The sequence below is a fragment of the Dipodomys ordii genome, unplaced genomic scaffold (genome assembly GCF_000151885.1).
Source record: "Dipodomys ordii isolate 6190 unplaced genomic scaffold, Dord_2.0 Scaffold24, whole genome shotgun sequence".
Lineage (NCBI taxonomy): Eukaryota > Metazoa > Chordata > Mammalia > Rodentia > Heteromyidae > Dipodomys > Dipodomys ordii.
Window position 1 is genome coordinate 6,944,345 of NW_012267240.1, and position 25,018 is coordinate 6,969,362.

General features: G+C 38.6%; 1 protein-coding gene across 2 annotated transcripts in view; it reads right to left on the reverse strand.

Annotated features, from left to right (window-relative positions):
- Positions 1-671: 671 nt before the first annotated feature.
- Positions 672-25,018, reverse strand: part of Yme1l1 (YME1-like 1 ATPase) — a 39,872-nt gene continuing 15,525 nt past the window's right edge. For both annotated transcript variants that reach the window (XM_013014738.1, XM_013014737.1), the window contains 15 exons: positions 24,145-24,254; positions 22,483-22,633; positions 21,819-21,902; positions 18,851-18,933; positions 17,971-18,061; positions 13,939-14,091; positions 12,844-12,976; positions 10,803-10,865; positions 9,527-9,639; positions 8,507-8,662; positions 6,150-6,301; positions 4,035-4,161; positions 3,864-3,937; positions 2,649-2,735; positions 672-1,059 (listed from right to left, as the gene is read on the reverse strand). In XM_013014738.1, the coding sequence (XP_012870192.1) occupies positions 916-1,059; positions 2,649-2,735; positions 3,864-3,937; positions 4,035-4,161; positions 6,150-6,301; positions 8,507-8,662; positions 9,527-9,639; positions 10,803-10,865; positions 12,844-12,976; positions 13,939-14,091; positions 17,971-18,061; positions 18,851-18,933; positions 21,819-21,902; positions 22,483-22,633; positions 24,145-24,254 (1,721 nt within the window). In that variant the 3' untranslated portion in view covers positions 672-915. The remainder of the gene's footprint in view (positions 1,060-2,648; positions 2,736-3,863; positions 3,938-4,034; positions 4,162-6,149; positions 6,302-8,506; positions 8,663-9,526; positions 9,640-10,802; positions 10,866-12,843; positions 12,977-13,938; positions 14,092-17,970; positions 18,062-18,850; positions 18,934-21,818; positions 21,903-22,482; positions 22,634-24,144; positions 24,255-25,018) is intronic.

Sequence of the window (25,018 nt, forward strand, 5' to 3'; positions counted from 1 at the left end):
AGAAACAAAATAGAACAAAAAAACCCTTCATCTATATAGTCTGAAGCATATCCATAAAACTTGAATGAAAAATAAATTACCTTTGATTTCCACACTAAAATATTTTAAAGACCAGATTAAAAACAATTGCTTTTTAGATTAAGCAGAATTCCACAGCCTTTGAGGATGAAGTTTGTGACCTGTTTACTCAACAAGACACAGTTATACAAGGTTGTAAAAAATTAAACCCTGTTGTATGTTTACAAATTTCCTCTAGATCTTTAAAAAAAAAAAAAAACAGGTAAGGGGGGGAAAAGAGAGTGATAGAAGAGGTGAGGACATATATTAGAATGTTGTATGCATGTTAGGAAATGTCCCAATGACCACTCCTCCAGTAAAGCTAATGCTAATAAAAAAAATAATGAAACTATTCATATATAGTAAATCTGGTGCATCATTAAGTGCATCTTCATGATGTTTTCACTGATGTATGCAAAAATGATTCACCAGCCACCAACTTATTATCAAAAAGAAATGTTCCTATCCAGACAGAAAGATGGCTCCTTCTATTAGGTTAGCTTGCAAACTGGAAATATTGGAAGCTAAAGGCACAATATCTTACTCATATCTCAGAGTAGCCAGCTATAAAACCATTACTTACTTCCAACATAACTGTCATTTCTCAAACCATCTGTTTTCAATCCTGATAGTTCTTTATTTTTTAAAATATATTTGCTATAGTTGCTAATTTGCAATAGATACCATCATAAGAATAACCAAAATTAGATAAATGTGACAAAAGACTGACAAAGTGTTTCACATCCTTGAATTATACCAAGTCAAAAATGGGGTGGGGGAAGCGATGCAAAAGGATTACTACAATGCTACTAATATTTTTCCAATAAAACCAGCAATGTATCCATATCAAAAGAGTTATCATCTCAGTTCCAATTTCTTCCCCTCAAGAACAATTTGAATCTCTTTGGCATCCAAAGTCTCATAGGTCAATAAAGCTTCTGCTAGATTCTTATGTTCTTTTGCATGAGTTTTCAAGATATGCTTTGCTCTTTCATATGACTCCTAAAATAGAAAAGTAGATATGTAAGAAGCAGAGAATGTAGGGGAAGCACAAAATACAGGCAATAAATAAAAGCTTGTGAACTTTGTAAAATCTACTGATTTATACTTGTTAAAAAAGCATTTATAAGCTTGAGTCTACAGTAGAGATAATTTGTACGTAAGAACAATGTTGTTTAGAAAAGTATGCATAATACAGGGTTTAGAAAATGTTTAAGATTCTTTGGCTTTCTTAAATATTTATTCTCTTTGCTGAAACTATTCTAAGGCATTTCCTCTATTTTGAGTGAATTAAACTTGGCTCTTTTCTGCCCACACTGCCTTCCCCTAAGTTGTCTGAAGTATTATTTGTTCACTCTTGTCCTCGATACTTCTGTGTTCCTGTTACCACTTCTAGATCATTATTAATCTACTTGTTTTTTTGTTTTGGTCTTTTTTTTTGATACTGAGGATTGAAACTATCTCAGAACACTGTACTTAGTGGGCAAGTACTGTGCCACTGAGCTATATCCCAGCCCCCTGATACCGTCTTGTAGAATGTATTACTCCTTTAAACATCCACCATTTGACTATTATCCTTCTCCAAAATCCCTATACTTTAATAACTAGCCAATATCCCAATATATTTCCTCACTCCCTAAAGACTCGGCTTTTTCTCCATTCTAAGACATCTCTTGAGATGGGTAACATCCAGTGGATCACATAAGCAACCTTCCCACTAAGCTCCAGACTCACATATCTATTTCCTTCTTGATTGCTGTGGTGGTTCCTTTTTTTTTTTTTGGTTGGTCGTGGGCTTGGGCGCTGTCCCTGCTCTCTTCAGCTCAAGGCGAGTGCTCTACCACTTGAGCTACAGCGCCACTTCTGGTTTTCTAGTGGTTTATTGGAGATAAGAGTCTCACGGTCTTTCTTGCCCGGGCTGGCTTTGAACCACGATACTCAGATCTCAGTCTCCTGAGTAGCTAGGATTACAGGCGTGAGCCACCGTCGCCCAGCTGTCCCTTAGCTTTTTACCTCAAGGTTCTACCACTTCAGCCACAGTACCACCTCTGGTTTTCTGGTGGTTTATTGGAGGTAAGAGTCTCATGGACTTTCCTGCCCAGGCTGGCTTTGAACTGCAATTCTCAGATCTCAGCCTCCTGAGTAGCTAGGATTACAGGCATGAGCCACTGGCACCCCTGTTTCCTTATTTTTTTGAGACAAGAATCCTGCTATGTTACCCAGGCTGGCCTGGAACTCACTATGTAGTTCAGGCTGGCCTCAAACTTGGAAATCCTCCTGCCTCAGCCCTCCAAGTGCTAGGATCAAGGGCTTGTGCCACCATTTCCACATACCCATTTCTAACTCAAAATCTAAGATCTCTCAAAATCAACATGTAGAAATGAAATCACAATCTACCCATCACCTAGGTTCACTCGTTTTAATGATTTTTTTTTTTTTTTGCAGTGCTAGGGATTAAACTCAAGGCCTTGAACCTAATTATTAGGTACTCTCTAACACTGACTTAAACCCCAGACCCAATGGCCAATTTTTTCAAGCACCTATTTAGGTATATTATGTCTGAAAAATAAATAAGCTCAGAAAAATATTACCCTCAGAAGTATTCTTATTTCTTGCTCAATGGCAGACTGAGTTTCAGGACTCAGTTTGGCTGTATCACTGTAGGTCATCACTCCAAGCTAAAATCAAAGGGGAGAAAGTAGATGAATAGACAATATCTAAATGACAAAAATTTTTAACACAGGAAGTACTAATTTATACATAAGAAATGAAATACCATGAAAGAGGAAAACAAGAAACAATATAAAAATGGTTTTAAGGCTAATTCTTCTGAAACTATAGACTAAATTCAAAAATTGCTTTTAAACTGAGAGCCCTGTGTAATCTTTGCTACTAAGGATGCTGAGATCAGAGGATTAAGTAAGCTTTCAACCCTGGTAGGCAGCTGCAAGAATCATTTCCAACTAACAAGCAAAAAGCTGGGTTGAGAAACATGGCTCAAGTGGTGGAACAAACCAGGCTGAACTGAAGCCCAGGAACTGAAGGGAAGGGGAAGGGGATTTTTTTAGGGGAGGGGGAAGGAGAAGGGGATGTTTACGGGGAAGGGGAGGGGGAATGCTTACGACAAGGACATTTGACCATTTCTTCTGAAACTAAAAACTACATCAAAATACTTACAGTGTAGACAAGAGAAAAAATTTAAATTATTTCAAGTTTGATTTTGAGTGCCTTCTCAGAAAATTCCAGCAACTATTCCAAATCTAGACAACTATAATTCACAAAGAGTCAAAGTACTTTTAGGAGCACAGTGTAGTGTGGGATGTGAAATATACAGAAAAGGTGAAGAAGCTTAAAAAGTAGGTTCTTTTATGCCATACAAAAAAGCTCGAGAATTTACTTTATCACTTGTTAACTCATGATGTCATAGCTGCTCTCTGAATAGCTAATTCTAAGCAGCTGTTAAGAGTACTTTATTTTTGCTACCCATAATACTGGATTGTTTACAATTAGCAGTTCAAATGCATTTGAAATGACATAGGAGAAAGGTATACATTATAGATTACCAGGCAGAAGAGGGCAGGGAGTGGAAGGAGAAGGGCAGGGAATACAACTGAGGGAGTGAAACTGACTGGAATACAATATAGTCTGTGTACATGTATAACAGGGAAATGCCTCCATATATAACTAACATATCCAACATTAAAAAAAGTACACATGCGCATGCACACACACACACACACACACACATACACGCACACACACACACAAACTAGATCTCCAAAAGGCTCAATTTATAAAATAATTACCTTTTCACTCATTCCAAATTTTGTAACCATCCGCTTAGCTATTTTTGTTGCATTATCAAAATCACTAGAAGCACCTAAAATTTAAAATAACAATACAATTTACTATTTGAAAATACTGCTAAAATCAACAAACAAATTTAAGGCAAAAAAAAACATTATCTAAAACTCAACCTGTTGTAATATGGTCAGTTCCAAATATAAGTTCCTCTGCTACTCTTCCTCCCATACTAACATCCATTTGTGCAAGCAGCTGTGCTCTAGTTTCATTCCATCTGTCATTCTCAGGCAACAATGACACCTAGACAATTGGATAATAACCAAAGAAGGAATTCAAGCAAAGTTGTGCAATAGTTTCATTCAAAACCAGAATTATCATTTATCCCCACCATAAACGGTACTTAATATGATGGTAGTAAAATCTGCTATCAAGTGACTAATGACAAAACAATTAAAATTTTTAAATTTTTCTTTATACAGGAAAAAGAACATGGGGCTGGTAAGGTGGCTCAGTGGTAGAATGCTTGCCTCGCATGCATGAGGCCCTGGGTCCGATTCCTGAGCACCACATAAGCAGAAAAAGCCAGAAGTGGTGCTGTGGCTCAAGTGGTAGAGCGTTAGCCTTGAGTTGAAGAGCTGAAGGACAGTGCTCAGACCCAGAGTTCAAACCCTATGACTAGCAAAAAAAAAAAAAAAAAGGAAAAAAGAACATGCTATAAATAGATGAATAATGCTATGATAGGATTGTTTTGCATCTGTTGCATTAAAAATATTTAAAAAGCTGGTTAACAGTGGCTCATGACTGTAATACAAGCTACTCAGGAACCTGAGATCTGAGGATTATGGCTGAAGCCAGCCCAAGCAGGAAACTCCATGAGACTCTTATCTATAATAAACTACTGGAAAAAGCTGGAAGTGGTGGTAGGGCTCAAGTGGTACAGTGCTCTCCTAGAGCAAAAAGAAGCTCAGGGACAGCACATAGGCCCAGTTCAAGCCCCAACACTGCAAAAAATAAATTAAAAATAAACTACTCAGAAAAAGCTGGAAGTAGCAGGACGCCGATGGCTCACGCCTGTAATCCTAGCTACTCAGGAAGCTGAGATCTGAGGATCGGTTCAAAGCCAGCCTGGGCAGGAAAGTCTGTGAGACTCATCTCCAATAAACCACCAGAAAACCAGAAGTGGCGCTGTGGCTCAAGGGGTAGAGTGCTTGCCTTGAGCTGAAGAGCACAAGGACAGCGCCCAAGCCCAGAGTTCAAGCCCCATGACCGACAAAAAAAAAAAAAAAAGCTGGAAGTGATGTTGTGGTTTAAGTAGTAGAGCGCTAGCCTTGAGCACAAAGAGGCTCAGGTCAGGAACAACACCCAGGCCCTGAATTCAAGCCCCAAGACTGGCCAAAAAAAAAAATCAAAACCAAATAAAGTATTTAAAATATCATTTATTAGAAAGGTACCAGAATGAAACACACTAAATCAATAGAAGTTGGAAAGAATAACCAAACTACACATAATTTCTGTTTTGGTCTAGCAAGACAATTACACATTTAAGAATTACACTTTTCAGGGCTGGGAAGGTGGCGCAGTGGTAGAGTGCTTGCCTTGCATGCATGAGGCCCTGGGTTCGATTCCTCAGCACCACATAAGCAAAAAGAAAAAAGCCAGAAGTGGCGCTGTAGCTCAAGTGGTAGAGCGCTAGCCTTGAGCTGAAGAGCTGAGGGACAGCGCCCAGGCCCAGAGTTCAGGCCCCACGACCCCCCCCCAAAAAAAAAGAATTACACTTTTCTGTCACTCCAACTATTTTTATAATGTGAATACATATCTACTATATGTTATAAAACTATATTTTATTAACAGAAAAATTTCACAAATATATTTAATTGCAAAATGGTTCAGGAACCAGACATACATAAAAAAATTAAGGAAGTACTTTTCTTTGAAATGAATCAATAATCTATGTAATTTTCTAGAAAACTCCTTTTTATTCCCCCTATGAAACCAACTTTATTACATTCGACATATAAGTAAGACCAGTGAACATATTTTTTCTGTGCCTGGATTATTTATCTTAACAGCCTCCAAGTTACTCCATGATGTCACATATGTAGAGATCTCTATCTTTTATAGAGGAATTACATTGCATTGTTTGTGGATGCATTGTTTGTGGTTCTATTTGTAAGTAAATAAAATACTACAAGACTCGACTATGAACACAGCTCAACAGTAGAGCACTTGCTAAGCATAAGCTCAGGTTAGGTTTGATCCACAGCGCTGAGAACCTCTAAGAAACTTACATGTCCAAGTGTTGGCCCTCGTGGCATGATTGTGGCTTTGTTGATAGGCATTGCATCCTTTGTGTAGTAAGCAATAATAGCATGACCCGATTCATGATACGCTGTAATAGTTTTGTTTTTATTATCAATTTCTACGCTTCTTCGTTCAGGCCCTAAGATAGAAATTTAAGTAAACATTATATTAGAAAGGTACATTTGAATGCTTGAGGTAGAGGTATATGCCTACAATTCAGACCCTAGGAAGTTGAGAAAGGAGGATCACAAGTTCCAGGCCAGTCTGGACTACACAGTGAGACCTTGACTCAAAAAAAAAAAAAAAACAAGAAGGGAGAAAGGGAAAGACAGAAGTATAAATCAATGAATCCATTCTCCTTTGCATATGCAATACTGCCTGGGGAGATAAGAGTGTCATGGGGACTTTTCTGTCCTGGCTGGCTTGGAATCTTGATCCTCAGATCTCAGCTTCCTGAGTAGCTAGGATTACAGGTGTGAGCCACCAGCACCTGGCTCCAAGGTTCTTAAAGTCATTTTTAGAGTAATAATTTTATATTATTAACACATAGAGTAATGGTTTAAAAAATAGCAAAATTCAGTCTATAATAAAAATTGCAGCAATATAAAAACTGTAAAAACAGGGCTGGGAAGGTGGCTCAGTGGTAGAGTGCTTGCTTTGCATGCATGAGGCCCTAGGTTCAATTCCTCAGCACCACATAAGCAAAAAGAAAAAAGCCGGAAGTGGCGCTGTGGCTCAAGTGTTAGAGCGCTAGTCTTGAGTTGAAGAGCTGAGGGGTAGCGCCCAGGCCCCATGACCGGACCCAAAAAAACAAACAAAAAACTGTAAAAACAATTTTGTTAACCCTTATATATCAAAAGGGAAAGAGTAATTATCTCTAGAAAACTTCATAATTATTACTAGAAAACTAGTAATAATAATAAATAATAAATAAATAATAATAAAACTAGTTTTAATTAATCTGTTTCTAAACCAATCTAAGATTTAAAATCAAAACCAAGTAATTAAAATCAACCAAACTGGGCTGGGAAGGTGGCTCAGTGGTAGAGCGCTTGCCTTGCATGCATGAGGCCCTGGGTTCGATTCCTCACCACCACATAAGCAAAAAGAAAAAAACCCAGAAGTGGCACTGTGGCTCAAGTGGTAGAGCGCTAGCCTTGAGCTGAAGAGCTGAGGGACAGTGCCCAGGCCCAGAGTTCAGGCCCCCAACCGGACCCCCTCCCCCTCCAAAAAAAATCAACCAAACTTTTCAGCAATATTAGACCAGAGGAAAAAAACACAAGTACCCTATCACATTCATCAGTATAATGATATAAACTTTTTTTAGGGTGGAGGATCTAATTCTGGGGTTCAAACACTGTAGACAAGCGCTGTAACAGTGAACTACATATCCAGGCCATAAACCACTGAAGTCTTTTAAGAGGCTACCTTTCAATGGTGTTTTCAAGAGTTTATTTTCATGTTCCTATAACCTTTCTTCTTTCATAATGCCATGGATGAAACCTGAGACCTTGACCATACTAGGCAAGCATTCTAGCACCAATCTACTCTACTGGGATTTTTCTTTTTTTTTTCTTTTTGTATGTATAGGTATTGAGGCTTGAACTTAGGGATTCGTGCTCTTGCTCAGCTTGTTTGCTCACAGCTAGCGTGTATTCTATCAATTGGTAGAACACTCCACTGGAACCATGCATCCATACAGCATTTTGCTCATTATTTTGAAGATGGGAGTTTTGTGGAATTTTCTGCCTGTATTGGCTTGCCTTGATCCTCTGATCTGTCTCCTAAGAAGTTAGAATTACAGGTGTGAGCACTGATACCTGGCTCTACATACCTTTTTTTTTTGGCCTGGGCACTGTCCTTGGGCTTCTTTTGCTCAAGGCGAGCATTCTACCACTTGAGCCACAGCACTACTTCTAGCCTTTTGTGTTTATGTGGTACTGATAAATCAAACCCAGGACTTTATGCATGCTAGGCAAGCACTCTACCACTACGCCACATTCCCCGCCCACTCATACACATTTTTACAACCTTTTCATGCAAGATAAAAAAGAAGTCTAAGGAAAAAATAAATGTGCAATATGAAAAAATTGAGCAGTATACTAGTGGCAAAATGAGTATAATGAAAAATCTTAATTTATTGGCAATTACTGACTCATTGCAAATTGGTTGCATTGCCTTATGAATCTTAAATATTCAAGACACTGAAGTTTAGAGTAAAATTAAATTCAACACACAAAAAACCCTTGGCTGCCTGAATAAATAATAACAGCAAAAGAGAGAGTTTATTCTTTAAGATAATGTAAAAAGACAAAAAAACAACACAAAACAAAGGAAAACATACCCATTAGAATTTTATCTTTGGAAAACTCTAATTCCTTCATGGTAACCATTTCTTTGCCATCAACAGCTGCCTTTAATGCAGCTTGGTTCACAAGATTCTCCAATTCTGCTCCAGAAAATCCAACAGTACCTCGAGCTATGATTTCTGGGTCAACAGCTATATAAACAAAAAACACAGTATTAACAGTCCAAAAGAGCTAAAAGAAGAGAAACTGGGTTATTACATGCCAATGATCTCATCATTTGAGTGGTTAAAAAAAGGAGGGTCCTAATAAAGTTCCAGACCAGGAAGAGCTACAAAACAAAGAATTCACATTTTTAAAGGAAAAAAAGGACACAGTATTCTGAACTATAACTTGAAATATTTAAAGCTACAACATAATTTATTAAATACTACAGTTTTAAAAACTTCACTGTAAATTAAAGGGTCCATAATACTTTAATGTATCACGTTTCATATTTTGCTCCTCTTAAAAGGGACTATTATTCTGTTCTTTACACTTGTATTGAAAAAATAAAAGGACTTATACAGTTTAAATATAACTGTGGAAGGCTGGGAAGGTGGCTCAGTGGTAGAGGGCTTGCCTCGCATGCATGAGGCCCTGGGTTTGATTCCTCAGCACCACATAAGTAGAAAAAGCCAGAAGTGGAGCTGTGGCTCAGTGGTACAGTGTTAGCCTGGAGCTGAAGAGCTTAGGGACAGAGCCCAAACCCACAGTTCTGGCCCCATGACCGGCAAAAAAAAAAAAAAAAAAAACATATATATATATATATATAGATCACATATATATATATATATAACTGTGGAAACCCCAAAGTCAACTTTACTTTGGAGTAAGGAAGTAAAATGATAGAATTTCCTGGTTATATACTAAATTTTAGAGTCCTAAAAGGACATAAAAATGAGAAAAGGAAGGTAAATGAACTAGTCTAATCAAGTAGGGACCACAAACACTGTCAGTAGATATAATATCATTTTGTAGAGATAGTAAGGTTTTTATTATCCAGTTAAAAGACTTACACTTATCAAATTTAATTTTATTCAGATACCATTTCAAAATTTCAGTTCGTCCTTTCACATCTGGTCTTGGAACTGTCACTTGCATGTCAAAACGACCAGGACGTATTAAGGCACTAAAAGAAATGTAAACAAAAAGAAATTAATTAGCTCATTATGCTAACACACACACAAAACCTATTATGAGAAGGTAACTGCTATATAGTATTAGACTACATAGTGAACATAAAAAATATTACAAATATCTATAATAAAAAAAAATTCTCATGGGGATAAGAAGGTGGCTCAGTGGTAGAGCACTTGCCTTGCATGCATGAGGCCCTGGGTTCGATTCCTCAGCTCCACATAAGCAGAAAAAAAAAGCCGGAAGTAGTGCTGTGGCTCAAGTGCTAGCCTTAAGCTGAAGAGCTGAGGGACAGCGCCCAGGCCCAGAGTTCAGGCCCCACGACTGGACCTGGACCCTCCACCCCCACCCCGAAAAAAATAAAATAAAATAAACCTACCATTTGTTAGGTAACTGCTAGTTGGATTTACTTATTTGAAGTATTTCACAGAAATGGAACTCTGTACAAATGTATGATTTGTGGTAGGTTCATACTCAGCATAATGTTACAGTATAGATGAATACTTCACAATTTTGTCTTTTTTTTTTTTTGTCATAGTCGTGAGGCTTGAACCCAGAGCCTGGGTGCTGTCCCTGAGCTTTTCTGCTCAAGGATAGCACTCTACCACTTTGAGCCACAGTTCCACTTCCAGTTTTCTGGTGGTTAATTGGAGATAAAAGTCTCAAGGACTTTCTTGAATGGCTGGAACTTTGATTTGAAACTTCAATTCTCATATCTTGGCCTTCTGAGCAGCTATAATCATAGGTGTGAGCCACCAAAGCCCAGCCTTTGTCTCTTTTTCTTTAAAAAGCAGCATATAGCCAGGCGCCGGTGGCTCAAGCCTGTAACTCTAGCTACTCAGGAGGCTGAGATATGAGGATTGTGGTTCAAAGCCAGTCCAGGCAGGAAAGTCCATGAGACTCTTATCTCCAAAGTAAGCCATCAGAAAACCAGAAGTGGCACTGTGACTCAAGTGGTAGAGCACTTGCCTTGAGCTGAAGAGCTGATGGATAGCGCCCAGGGCCAGAGTTCAAGACCCACGACTGACCAAAAAAAAAAAAGAAAAGCAAAAAGCAAAAAAGCAGCGTACTCAATTATATCAGGGCCTTGTACACACTAAGACCCTCTATCTCTCCAGCCACATCCAACTCTAAAATTATTCTTTTAATACTCACTTGTCTAATGCCTCTGGGAAGTTTGTAGCTCCTATAATGATTACTCCTTCATTGGGTTTAAAACTATTCAGAGGGGGAAAAAAGTTTGTTTTTATTGAAATCATATAGCATATATATGCCAATCATCTATATAATACTGTAACACTGACCAAGTAACAGCCAAAAAAGTGGGTGAATATAGATAACCAATCATGTATGATCAGATACCTTCATATTTGTTCAACTTAGGAAAATCCAGTAACAGCCACAACAACAAAAAAAATCTGTATAATTACTTGGGGTGTGTGTGTGTGTGTGTGTCCATGTGTACCACATGCTAGTACTGTGATTTGAATGCAGGACCTGAGAGCTGTCTCTGAGCTTTTTCACTGACAACTAGTGCTCTACTAATTGAGTCACCTGTCAACTTGAAACTTTTTGATGGTTTAGCTAGGGTTATAGGGATAAATCCTTGGTGCTCAGCAGCCTGAGTGTGTTTTAAAAATTTACTTTCAAGGGACTGGAAAGGTGGCTCAGTGGTAGCGTGCTTGCCTTGCATGCATGAGGCCCTGGGTTCGATTCCTCAGCACCACATAAGCAAAAAGAAAAAAGTCAGAAGTAGTGCTGTGGCTCAAGTGATAAGAGCGCTAGCCTTGAGCTGAAGAGCTGAGGGACAGCGCCCAGGCCCAGAGTTCAAGGCCCACGACCGGACCCAAAAAAAAAAACAACAAAAAAATTTACTTTCAAGCTTACAATTCAAATTACTTGCTTCTAATCTAGTTTCAAAATTGCTCACATTGACTTGAATGTAAGTCCTTCAAATGAACAATACTTCTTGCATTCTATATTATGAATACCAATATAAGTTTTATACCTTTAATGCTAATCAAAGTATGTAGATAATAATGTACTAGGGCTGGGAATGCAGCTTAGTGGTAGAGTGCTTCCCTAGCATGCATGAAGCCCTGGGTTCACTTCCAATACCACTTAAACAGAAAAAGCCAGGAGTGGTGCTGTGGCTCAAGTGGAAGAATGCTAGCCTTCTGCAAAAGAAGCTCAAGGACAGCGCCCAGGCCCTGAGTTCAAGCCCCAGCACTGGCAAGAAAAAAAAAAAAAAAAAGATAAAAAGAACAGAATGTATAGCTTGGTGCTGGTGGCTCACACCTATAATCCTAGCTACTCAGGAGTCTAAGATCTGAGGATCACAATTCAAAGCCAGCCTGGGCAGAAAAGTCCATGAGGCTCTTATCTCCAAATAACCACCAGAAAACTGGAAGTAGTGCTGTGGCTCAAAGTGGCAAAGTGCTAGCGTTAACCAAAAGAGCTCAGGGACAGTGCCCAGGCTCTGAGTTCAAGCTCCATGATTGACAAAATAATGATAGTAATAACTACTACTACCACTATTAATAATAATAATAATGATGAACTGGTTGGGAGCTGGTAGCTCAGGAGGTTGATATCTGAAGATCATAGTTCAAATCCAGCCTGGATAGGAAAAGTCCATGAGACTCATATGCACCAAAAAGCTATGTCTTAAGTGGTAGAGTACTAGCCTTGAGCACAAAAGCTTAAGGATACCACTCTGGCCCTGAGTTCAAGCCCCAGCACCAGCCTGTATGCTCAATTCCAATGCTCAGGATCAAGCCCAGGGCCTTGTACATGTTAGACAGGTACTCTATCATTGAACCATCTTTGCTTCTTTAAATAGTACTAGCTTCAGCTTGAATTACTGCTTTTTAAAATTGTAAACATAATACAACAGATGAAAAATACATGTATCACAAACTTAAAAGAGAAGCTGATATGTCAAATAATCAATGATGGAAACAATACCAAGAGAAAAAACTTAGCTTGACTTCTTGCATAAGGGACAACTCTGTTGTCTACACATAAAACATTTTCAGAGTTATCAGATGTTACCTATTATTTTATAGAAACAGTTTGCATAAGGTAAAGTCACGTATCAAATGCTGGAAGGTATCTGTATTATAGGCATTTTCTAAAATAGAGTAAATCCTAATCTTAAAAGTACATCATATTCACAAACAAAAGACTCAGTTACCCATCCATTTCGGCAAGAAGTTGATTTATAGTCTGCCTTGAATATGGATGCATTGGAGATTCAATCCTCTTCCCACCAACAGAGTCTAGCTCGTCAATAAATATAACACAAGGAGCATTTGCTTTTGCTTCCCCTAAGAAAATAGAAGTTCAAATACATTGAAAGAAATCAACATTTTTAAAACAAAACCATCTAAGTATTAAAAGCTATAAGACTATCAAAGGACAAAAATATTCAGGGGCTGGGAAGGTGGCTCAGTGGTAGAGCGCTTGCCTTGCATGCCTGAGGCCCTGGGTTCGACTCCTCAGCACCACATAAGCAAAAAGAAAAAAGCTGGAAGTGGTGCTGTGGCTCAAGTGGTAGAGCGCTAGCCTTGAGCTGAAGAGCTGAGGGACAGCGCCCAGGCCCAGAGTTCAGGCCCCATGACTGACCAAAAGCCTATAAAACAACATTATAAAACAAAAACTACCACTCATTCTAACATGCAAATATACATAAACCAGATTTGAGATTAAGAATTCTTTACTACATATTACAAAATTGATGGATAAAATGGAAAACTGGAAGTAGAGCTGTGGCTCAAGGTGGTAGAGCTCTAGCCTTGAGCAAAAAGTTTCAGAGAGGGCTGGGAAGATGGCTCAGTGGTAGAGTGCTTGCCTTGCATGAGGGCTGGGAAGATGGCTCAGTGGTAGAGTGCTTGCCTTGCATGCCTGAGGCCCTGGGTTCGATTCCTCAGCACCACATAAGCAAAAAGAAAAAAGCCGCAAGTGGCACTGTGGCTCAAGTGGTAGAGCGCTAGCCTTGAGCTGAAGAGCTGAGGGACAGCACCCAGGCCCAGAGTTCAGGCCCCACGACCGGACCCCCACCCCCCAAAAAAAAGTTTCAGAGCCCTACAACTGATTTAAAAAAAAAAAGATAATTCACTCTATTTATAAAGAGTATAGATCATTTTACATTATTTGTTATGTTAATTAAAACCAGAACTCTACAGTGTTTATTTTAGCTACCAAATGCAAGCAATTTGTAAGGAAAGAAGATGAGTCTTCTCTAAAATTAACAAAATCTAACACTGTGGAAAGGCAAATAAAAACATACTAAAAAGATTTCTGATACGGCTGGCTCCTACGCCCACAAACATCTCATCAAATTCTGATCCAGAAGCATAATAAAAAGGAACATCAGCCTCCCCTGCAACAGCTCGGGCAAGAAGTGTCTTTCCGGTTCCAGGTGGTCCAACTAAAAGAATTCCTAAAAGAAAAAGTAAAAAGGAATAACTGAAATTTAAAAACAGATCCCTTGATATAAACCTATTGAACAAATATTTATTGTTATATAATTTTGACAAGGGACAACAATGGTGTTTTTTTTTTTTTTGGTCGGTCGTGGGGCTTGAACTCAGCTTGGGTGCTGTCCCTGCGCTCTTCAGATCAAGGTGAGCACTCTACCGCTTGAGCCACAGTGCCACTTCTGGTTTTCTAGTGGTTTACTGGAGATAAGAGTCTCATGGACTTTCCTGCTGGGGCTGGCTTTGAAACTGGCTTTGAACCATGATACTCAGATTTCAGCCTCCTGAGTAGCTAGGATTACAGTTGTGAGCAACTGGCGCCCGGCTAACAATATTCAAATACAACACACTTGTCTATCCTAATACTCATTTCAGGATCTTGCCTACATCTAATTTTCCTCTGACTTTTGTGGTTTTTGCTAGTCCAGGGGCTTGAACTCTGGGCCTGGGGACTCTAGAGCCACAGCACTACTTCCAGTTTTTCATGCTCAGGCTGACTTTAGAAGCACAATCCTCACATCTCAGCATCCAGAGGCTAGGATTATAGGTGTGAGCCACCAGCACCTAGCTTTCAATTAAACATATCAACAAAAGGAATGTAAATTCATTTATAACTAAGTGATAAAAGTAACATCAATAAACAACACAAAAAAACCCAAAGGTATCCTGAAAATCTCCCTTTCAGCCTACAGCAATGAAGCCAGGAGACTATGTATGGATTATAACATGTAAAGTCTTGAGGCAACTATTTCCTCCTTTAACAAGACATAAACAAACCCACTGATTCTTTTAAACTAGGCAATCTCATTTCCAGAAATGTAATCTACAGAAGAAATCAAGACAAGAAAAGTATGTTAGCAAAAGCACACATTGCAATTTTAAAAAAAGCAAACAGAGTAAATTTATTTGAAGGTGAAAGGAAAGCTGTGAAGGTAGGAAGACTCTCTATGAGAGAGGGGCCCCAAAGAGGAGTCCCCATAGTGTTATATTTAATAGCAAAATAAAAAACAAAATCCCTTAAAACCATTCAAAAGTTTAACATAAATGGTCATTAGATAGGCACTCTATAAATAATAAAAAATTTCGGGGCTGGGAAGGTGGCTCAGTGGTAGAGCGCTTGCCTTGCATGCCTAAGGCCCTGCGTTCGATTCCTCAGCACCACATAAGCAAAAAGAAAAAAGCCGCAAGTGGTGTTGTGGCTCAAGTAGTAGAGTGCTAGCCTTGAGCTGAAGAGCTGAGGGACAGTGCCCAGGCCCAGAGTTCAGGCCCCATGACTGGACCCCAAAAAAAAAATTCATCTTCTCAAGAAAATACAAGGGGCTAGAGATATATAGCTCAGTGATACAGTACTTTAGTCTAACATGCAGAAGGCTGTGAATTTGATCCATAGCGTAAAAAACAAAAAAACAGGGCTGGGAAGGTGGCTCAGTGAGTCTAACATGCAGAAGGCTGTGAATTTGATCCATAGCGCAAAAAACAAAAAAACAGGGCTGGGAAGGTGGCTCAGTGGTGGAGTGCTTGCCTTGCATGCATGAGGTCCTGGATTCCATTCCTCAGCACCACATAAGCAGAAAAAAAAAAAAGCCAGAAGTGGCACTGTGGCTCAAGTAGTAGAGTGCTAGCCTTGAGCTGAAGGGCTGAGGGACAGCGCCCAGGCCCAGAGTTCAGGCCCCACGATCGGACCAAAAACAAAAAAAACAAAAACACACACACACACACAAAAAAGCACCACAAATGTACAAATGAATGGCATATGTGATTTTAGATCTTAGTCTTAGAAGGTGGCATATGCAAGGTGAAACTATGGGAACAAAGACTGAAATCTGGGTTTGTACTATAGGTTTCAGTTTTCTTTTTATGATAAATTTAACAATTAAAAATTTAAAAATTATACTGGAATTATATAAAAGAATATCCTTATCTTAGGAACTACTCACAGGTTTAGGAGTAAGAATTGTATATCTTTAATTTACTCCCAAATAGTTAAAAGAATACAAGTAATAAGCAGAGTGCCAGTGGCTTATACATGTAATCTTCCATTGAATACTGTTGATTATTTGCAACTTTAAAAATGGAACAAGGGGGGCTGGGAAGGTGGCTCAGTGGTAGAGCGCTTGCCTTGCATGCATGAGGCCCTGGGTTCGATTCCTCAGCACCACATAAGCAGAAAAAGCCGGAAGTGGCACTATGGCTCAAGTGGTAGAGCGCTAGCCTTGAGCTGAAGAGCCAAGGGACAGCACCCAGGCCCAGAGTTCAGGCCCCCACAACCGGCAAAAAAAAAATAAAATAAAATAAAAAATAAAAATGGAACAAGGAAACCTGTAGGGAATACTGTTTTTGAGGATTGGGATAGAGAGTGTGCACAGAGGGAATAAAATTATTTGGAAGCTGGGCACCGGTAGCTCATGCCTGTAATCGTAGCTACTCAGGAGGCTGAGATCCGAGGATCACAGTTCAAAGCCAGCCCCAGCAGGCAAGTCCGTGAGACTAACTGCCAGAAAACTGGAAATGGTGCTGTGCTCAAGTGGTAGAGAACTTGCCTTGAGCTGAAGAGCTCAGGGACAGTGCCCAGGCCCAGAGTTCAAGCCCCATGACTGGCCAAAAAAAAAAATTTGGAACACAATATAAATATATGGCACTTTTGGGTATAACAATAGACATAAATGAACATCCATGTGTCTAACAATACTGTTCACATTAAGCTATGCAATTGGTCTAGGTGCCTTTCAACAAATCAATTAAGAAAATATTTTATACATATATGTGTATATGTACATATATATGCATACGTGCATATATAACATTTAAATGTGTATTATACACACACAAAAGAAAGAAGAACATAAAATATAACTGTTATCTGCAAAAAAAGTAATGAATAAAACAGGAAATCATCATGCTAAGTAAGATAAGCTAGAGTTAGGGAGACAAATATAGTATGTTTTCTGTTACAGGTAGATCCATAAATATAAACAAAACATATAAACCTAAATGTAGAACTAATTGGGGAGGGGGGATGTGGAGGAACTATTGGAAGGGAAGGGAAAGTTAGCAAAGGGAGGTGACAGTGAGGATAAATAAAATAAAAATTAGTCTGCATGTGTTGAAATGTCGTAATATGCCATTATTTTAAACAATAAATTAATTGGAAAAATTCTGCTTCTTTCAGAAATGATGCTAAATACATAATGCTGATTTTAAGAAGTGTAACATTTGTGGAAATATAACTATGAAATTCTTTCTGTATAACTAATGGAACCTAGTTTTTAAAAAAACTGGTTGTAGAAATATTTTTGAAAATAGTAATTAAGAAATAACTGGGTGCTGGTGGCTCATGCCTATAATACTAGCTACTCATGAGGATTAGATCTTGAGGGAGATGGTTCAAAACCAGACTGAGCAGAAAAAGTATGTGAGATTCTTGTCTCCAATTAACAACTAAAAGCTAGAACTGGAGCTGTAGATTGAATAGTAGGAAGTACTAGCCTTGAGCAAAAAAGCTCAGGAATAGTACTCTAGAACCACACAAAAGAAAAGAAAAATGTTAGCTGGGTACTGATAACTCACACTTGTAATCCTACCTACTAAAGAGGCTGACATCTGAGGATCATGACTCAAAGCCAACCTAGGTAGGAAAGTCCAATTAACAGCCAAAAAAAGCCCCAGAAGTAGAGCTGTGCTTAAGTGGCAGAGTGCTAGCCTTGAGCAACAAAAGTTCAGTCCTTGAGTTCAGGCCCTAAGACCGGCAAAAAATAAAAAGAAATGTTAACCTTACTTTAAAATGTAATGAAGTAAAATTAGTACATTGTCATCAAATCATTATAAAAGGGAAAATATCTTACCTTTTGGGAGTTTACCTCCAAGTGCAGTAAATTTTTGTGGATTTTTCAAGAACTCAACAACTTCCTGTAATTCTTGTTTAGCTTCCTCCACCTGAAGTGACACAATTTACTCAATGACTTTAATAATGTTGATTAGATTTGGTTAATCAAGGTTTCCTCTTTGCAAATGATAAATTTTTGGGTAGAGAATTAACTGGACCTTAACTTTATTACCATGAAATATATAAAAAACTTTTTTTTTTGTTTTTGTTGATCGTGGGGTTAGAACTCTGGGCCTGGGTGCTGTCCTTCAGCTCTTCAGCTTAAGGTGAGTGCTCTACCACTTGAGCCGCAGCACCACTTCCTGTTTTCTAGTGGTGCCCAGCTGGTCTGCGTGTTTTAAATAGTGGAGTTACAAGCTATAAGTTACAATATAAGGAATCAATAAAGAAATATTATTTACTGATTACTATGTGTCAAGTACACGTGTTATTTGTGAGAACTATGGGAATTAGTTCAATCACATATCCAAGAACTATAATAATGAAGCAGAAACTTTATCCTATTTGACTTTTATTTCTTTGTAGTAGAGGATTTTGAACTCAGGGCTTTGCACTTACTAAGCAGGCATTCTCCCAGCTGTGCAATGCTCCCAAGTCTACTTAACTTCTAAGACCCGAATTCCACTATAAAATGATGCTGCTTCATCACAAACTAATATAAACCTCTACCATGAAAGAAGATCTGATCTAATGTTATCATTTTCCCTAAAATACTGAAATTTCCAGTATTTTTTAGAAGATAGAATTTTACCTAATCTAGAATAAGCTTAGACTCAAATATTAGCTTTATTAATAGACTATCTGTTAGATAATGTACAAAGAAGACAAAGAAAACTTACTCCTTTGACATGTTCAAATGTGACATTTTTCATCTGGACAGGATCTACTGCAGAATCAAGCCCTGTGGTTGTCCGGAAGCGAACTAAAGAAAATAGATAATAATATTTGGTAGATTAATAAAACTCCAACCACCTTAATTTTTATATGCAAGAAAGACAAGAAAAATTACGTGTTGAAGACACTGAAGTTAATATACATATTAGAAAAAAGAGAAACCAGGTCTGAATTCTGGACCATAATCAAGAAACAAATGATTCATACTAGAGGCTACAGTTGTAACGCAAGAGACACTGCACATGCCAGAACAAATACAAAACCTGAATTCAAACCCAGTGCCACCAATAAAAAGCAAAAATAAATAAATAAAAATAAAAAAGTCTTGTCTGAGGGGGAATGCTACTTTAGTAGAAGGGGACAAACAAATGGAGAGAAGAATGGGGAGTGAATATAGGCATAATACTGGATAAACATGTGAAAATATAACTAGGAAATGAGATGATGGGATGGGAAGGCAGGATGCTAGAAGTGTCACATGATTTATTCACATGTTGAACTGCAACCCCTCTGTACAACTAAAGATAATTTTTTTGCTTACAAAAGGTTTAATCATCAATATATAAGAAACAAGATAGTAATTCTAGAACAGACAATAAAATTTAGCTTACTATTTTTTAAAGATCATATATCCTTAGACCTGCAAATTTAGAAAAATACTGGATTCCTTTCAACTTGTTTGATCTTTGAAAAAGACTATTTTCCTGTTTTTGCTATTATAAAAAAATTTTGGGAGGGTTGGTCGGGGGACTTGAACTGTGGGCCTGGGCGCTGTCCCTGAGCTCTTCAGCTCAAGGTGAGTGCTCTACCACTTGAGCCACAATGCCACTTCCGGGTTTTGGTGGTTAATTAGAGATAAGAGTCTCATGGAGGGGCTGGGAAGGTAGCTCAGCGGTAGAGTGCATGCCTTGCAAGCATGAGGCCCTGGGTTCGATTTCTCAGCACCACATAAACAGGAAAAAAAAAAAAACGGAAGTGGCGCTGTGGCTCCAGTGGTAGAGCGCTAGCCTTGAGCCTTGAGCTGAGGGACAGCGCCCAGGCCCAGAGTTCAGGCCCATGACCAGCAAAAAAAAAGAGTCTCAAAATGAGGACTTTCCTGCCTAGGCTGGCTTTGAACTGCAATCCTCAGATCTTAGCCTTCTGAGTAACTAGGATTATAGGTATGAGCAACCAGTGCCCAGCTATAAAATTCATTTGTGTAATTTAAAAATTTGATCATTAAACAGGTATAACTTTCTAAAAATCTGGGAAACTGTAGCCACTACTAGAAACGAAAGGCTTTCCTATTGTTTGAGTATGTAGGAACTGCCTTAATGGTTTCTGTGTTGGGAGCCTGGTCAGCAGTGTGGCGAAGCTAGAAGGAGGCAGGCTTTCAGAAGTATAGCCTAGTGGAAGATCAATAGAGTGGTGCTTCAGTAGAGCTGTGGAATCCTGAGCTAGTTCTCACAGAGGACTGTTCTAAAAAGAACAAGCCTGGCACCTCCCAGCCGCCCTTAACTTTGTCTCAGCATGTGACTTCTCCCTCTTGCTTGCACTCCCTCCCTGTGATGCAAGACAGCCTGAGGTCCTTACCAAAGTCTAACATATACCAGGGGCCATATATCCAAACCTTTTTTCTTTACAAAGTATCTATCCTCAGTATTTCATCACAGTAATCAAAAAATGCACCTACATTACACATTGTCAATCTATAAACAATAGTCTTTTTCTTTATTACCACAAAAAGAAAAAAAATAAAAAAATTAACAAGACAGGCTTAGTTGCAGCAGCACCAAAGGAGTCTCTGACCAGTTGTGGGAGTAGAGGGAGGGCAGCAGGATCTATTCAGCAACAATGTGAGTGTAGGTGGAAACCTCAGGGGATAGATACAATTCAGAGAAAAAGAACTACATGGCCCAGAAAATAAAAAACAAACACAATAGCTGACTTCTCTGAGCTCCTGAAGGGTAAGTGCATGACAAAGTAATTTGTCAAGGACTTTTTAAAGGGTAACATTAAGAAGGAGCCACTTAAAGCGGGCTTTATTGCACTTTACTTCACACATACAGACCTCAAGGGGGCAATGGACAAGAACCACTCAGCCTTCTTGCCCTTCTATGTCTCTATGAAGCTGTATTGGAAGCAGGTTCAGACAAAGAGCACGGAGTATTCCCTGAGTGAAGGTGAGGAGGAGAAGGTGAAGTGGTCTAAAACTGTCTAGAAATAAATGGAGTGCATCCAATAAGTAGAGGAGAATGAGCTGAAGTTGCTGACAATCCAGGTTTTCACTTATTACATGGGAAGAAGGTCAGGGGGAGGGGACTTCTTATGGGGCTAGATGCTAAAGGTGGCCCTGTAGGCACTGAGACTCTCTAGCACTTGGGGAAGGGACTAAGATCTGTTTTGAGAATGAGGATAGTACATAGCAGTTCAAACAGCTCTAGAAGACAAAGATGAACACCTCAGACCAGAATCTGATAACTAAAGAGTTTTTCAAGTATACAGACATTCAAAGGACTGGATTAGGCTGGCTCCAAGCTGGACAGAGACCTTGAAGGATAGCTCTCCATGCATGATGGGAAGGGAGATATTCAAAAATGACCCCTTCTACACTGTTCAACCAGACAAAGATGTCCAGCAGGGCAATAGTTATCCCTTGCAGACAACTATGGATAGGTTGAGGAAGCCAAGCTTCCAGTTCATTCTGGTTACTAGCATGGCCCTGATGGCTAGATCTGGCCTGGTACTACTATATGTGAAAGACTTATGTCATGTTGTCACCTTCCTTTCAAGTGACCATAGCCCCAACACATTTCCACCCCTCTTTGAACTACCACCTCAAGTGACTTTTTAAAATTCTAGGTCTGAAAAACAAGAAACAAGTCAGATGATAGAAGGAAAAAAACCCCAGCAAGTCAGATAAACAAACTTTACCAGATAAAAATGGGTTTTTTAAGAGTCCATAAATGCCAAATAGCAGCAGAACAAAGAGAATCAGACGAGTTCGCCTTAGGGAATCTGGAAGAGACAGGAAAAGCCTTAAATCAAGTGTCACCAATAACATATGTTAGCCCAATTAAATAAAGTACTGGGTTATAGAGAACCTTACTTTATCACACGCAGTTTTTGAATCTGGCATTCTTTTGTATAACTGACATTTTCTTCAGCACACTAACATTTCATGAAGCCACATATGCCACACACTTCTGTCCTTGATTGGCTCTTCTCTTAAGAAAACTAAATTGCCAACAGTATTTTCATTTCCATAAAGCTCAATTTTTTTTTAAGGGTAGTACTGTGGTTTAAACTCAGGACCTCACACTTACTAGGAAGGCTTTCTACAATTTGAGTCATACTCTTCCCCCTTTTTGTTTGTTTCCAGTTTCCCCAGATAAAGTCTTGTGGGTTTAAGTTAGCCTAAAACTAATCCTTCCGAACTCTGTCTCCCAAGTAGCTAAGATTATAGGCATTCAAGCTTCAATTGTCTTAAGTTGTAAATATAGTTGAAGTAACAATGTAAAAATGGATGATTTTAGAAAATTTACACTTTTACATAAAGGATTGTGCTAGCTTTTCAGTTGTTCTCAAATTAACTTACCATTGGTTTTTTGTGTTAGCGCTTGAGCTTTCAGAAAACCCTCTGCAAAACCAGTTTTAAATGCATCTTGGTGAGCTTCAGGTATATTTTTAGTTTTCATGAGTTTGTCTAAACTCTCAACATCTGATCCTCTGTCCCGCAAAAGAAACCCCTAAATACATAAAACATAATAGCATTGGTTGCCTGCACCAATAGTAATACTCTCTAGTAATATTGTGACTATATACAAAAAAAATCATTGAAAGTCAAGAAGTTGTATTGCTAATGAAGAAATAGTCAATAATGAATTGCTTTAGCTGAACTAGAATACTAATAGTAGTGCCTACACCTGTATCAATTAACTAGTAATATGAAGAAAGCATCATTAATCCCTGTAAAAATACGACACTGAAAACAGGGAACAGGTCACGTGATCTTAGGGTTTTAATTCCTTGATGTTCATGCAACTTTATACTGCTACAGGAAAAGCTTCAAAATGTTTACTATATACCTTCCAGATAATTAGGTCTTGTGTGAGCTCCTGGAATAGATAAAGTGATTGATCTGTAAGTTTTCTGTCTACTGAAGAAAGATACATAAATACTAGAAGCACTTTATTGTAGTAAAGTAAATGCTATATATGGAAGACACAAAAGACCTTAAAGAGAACAGGACATCAAAACTACACAGCCAAGTGTGGTGGTACACACATGTAATAATCATAGCACTCTGAAAGCAGAAAGATTTCAATGCTAGCCTAGGCTACACAGTGACTATCCAAAAAGAAACAAATGAACAAACAAAAAACACAACAACAAAAAAACCCCAATGGGTGGGAAGTGAGGAAAAGAACCATACCCAAAGAACAAGCATGAAGAACAATCTGATAGATAGAAGAAACAGAACCGCTAAGACTTAAATGTTTAGAAGATAGGAGAATAGAGTTTGGCACATTGAAAGATGAGAACAGAAAGATGGTCAGTAAAGATCAAACAAGTCAACAGTGTTATACCAGGATGAGCTAGGTAATAAAGGAGACTAATGCAATTAGACTGTCATTTTAGAAACACTGGGAGTTGCAGGTCTGGAGGCAAGATTGAAGGTAGCAAGACTAGAAGCATGGAAAATAAATGAGAATATAGTTATCTAGGCAAGAAATGATTATAGCATATGTATGCCAGAACAGAGATGAAGAGAGCTAAATATTTACAGCTGGGGGTACAGGTCAGTGGTAGATTGCTTGCCTATCATGTATAAATCCTCAGTTAAAAGTCCAGTACTAAGGAAAGAAGAATGAATGAGGAAGAGAGGAAAGGTAGGAGGGAGATTGAGGTTGGAACCAAAGAATTCTAGTGATTAGGAGACATTAGAGATAAGGCAAAACACCAATATAGATTGAATACCAGGTGTGCTATCTTAAGTGAAGGCTATTCATCAGTACAGAGCACATAAGTAGATATAGATTAATATGAAAAAACAGTAGCATATGATAACTAAGCATGTACAGACAAGGCAGGTGTCCAAGAGTTATATATATGCTCATGACTATAGTTCATTAATTCCGTATCACAGGTGGAACAAATGTGGGGAAAAAAACCACCAGCGGAAATCTAGCACTTGAAGGTCCTTATTATCTTAATAATTTGAAAATTACTTCTGGATAGCAAAAAGAAATTTAATTACCTTCACAAATGATGGCGCCGTATTCTGTGATTCTGCTAATCTCTCAGAGGTTGACTGTAGACGTCGTGTCCTTGATTTTAAAGTCTTAAAACCTCGAGACTGTATGAAAACTGAACAAAACAGTACATTTACTTTGTAAATTGTTCTAAAAGAAAACTGCCTAAGGGATGGATAAATCTGACCCTAACTACAAATTCTAGTTAGTATCTAGGTTTTATTTTGGTAGTACTTGTGTTTGAACTCAGGGCTTCATGCTCTTCAGGTGCTCTGAAACCTTTTTTTTCTTGGCCAGTTGTGGGGCTGAACTCTGGGCCTGGGCACTGTCCCTCAGCTTTTCAGCTCAAGGATAGCTCTCCACCACTGGAGCCACAGCACCACTTCCGGCCTTTTCTGCTTATGTGCTTGAGGAATTGAACCCAGGGCTTCATGCATACAAGGCAAGCAATCTATCACTGTGCCACCTTCCCAGCCCCATGCTCTGAAACTTAAGCAATGCCTCCAGCCCTTTTTCCTTTAGCTATTTTCCACAGACTACTTTTACTTAGGAATGGTCTTAGATTTTGACATTTCTGGCAACATGGAATTATAAGCCTGTATCTCCATGGCCAGCTTGTTTGTTGAGATAGGGCCTTGCTAAATTTCTGCTTAGGCTGACCTTGAATGAGTATCCATTTCCCAGTAATCAGGATTACAAAGATATAAACAACCACAGTAGGCCTGATATCTAAATTTTCAATGAATTTCTTTTGTCTGACATTTCAATGTGCTTTACATATTTTTTTGCTATTACTTTTTTTTTTAAGATCTTTGTCAATGAGAAGTACAAGTTGTCATGTCCAAAACGAGCTTTACAACGTCGGTGGGGGGGGGGGGG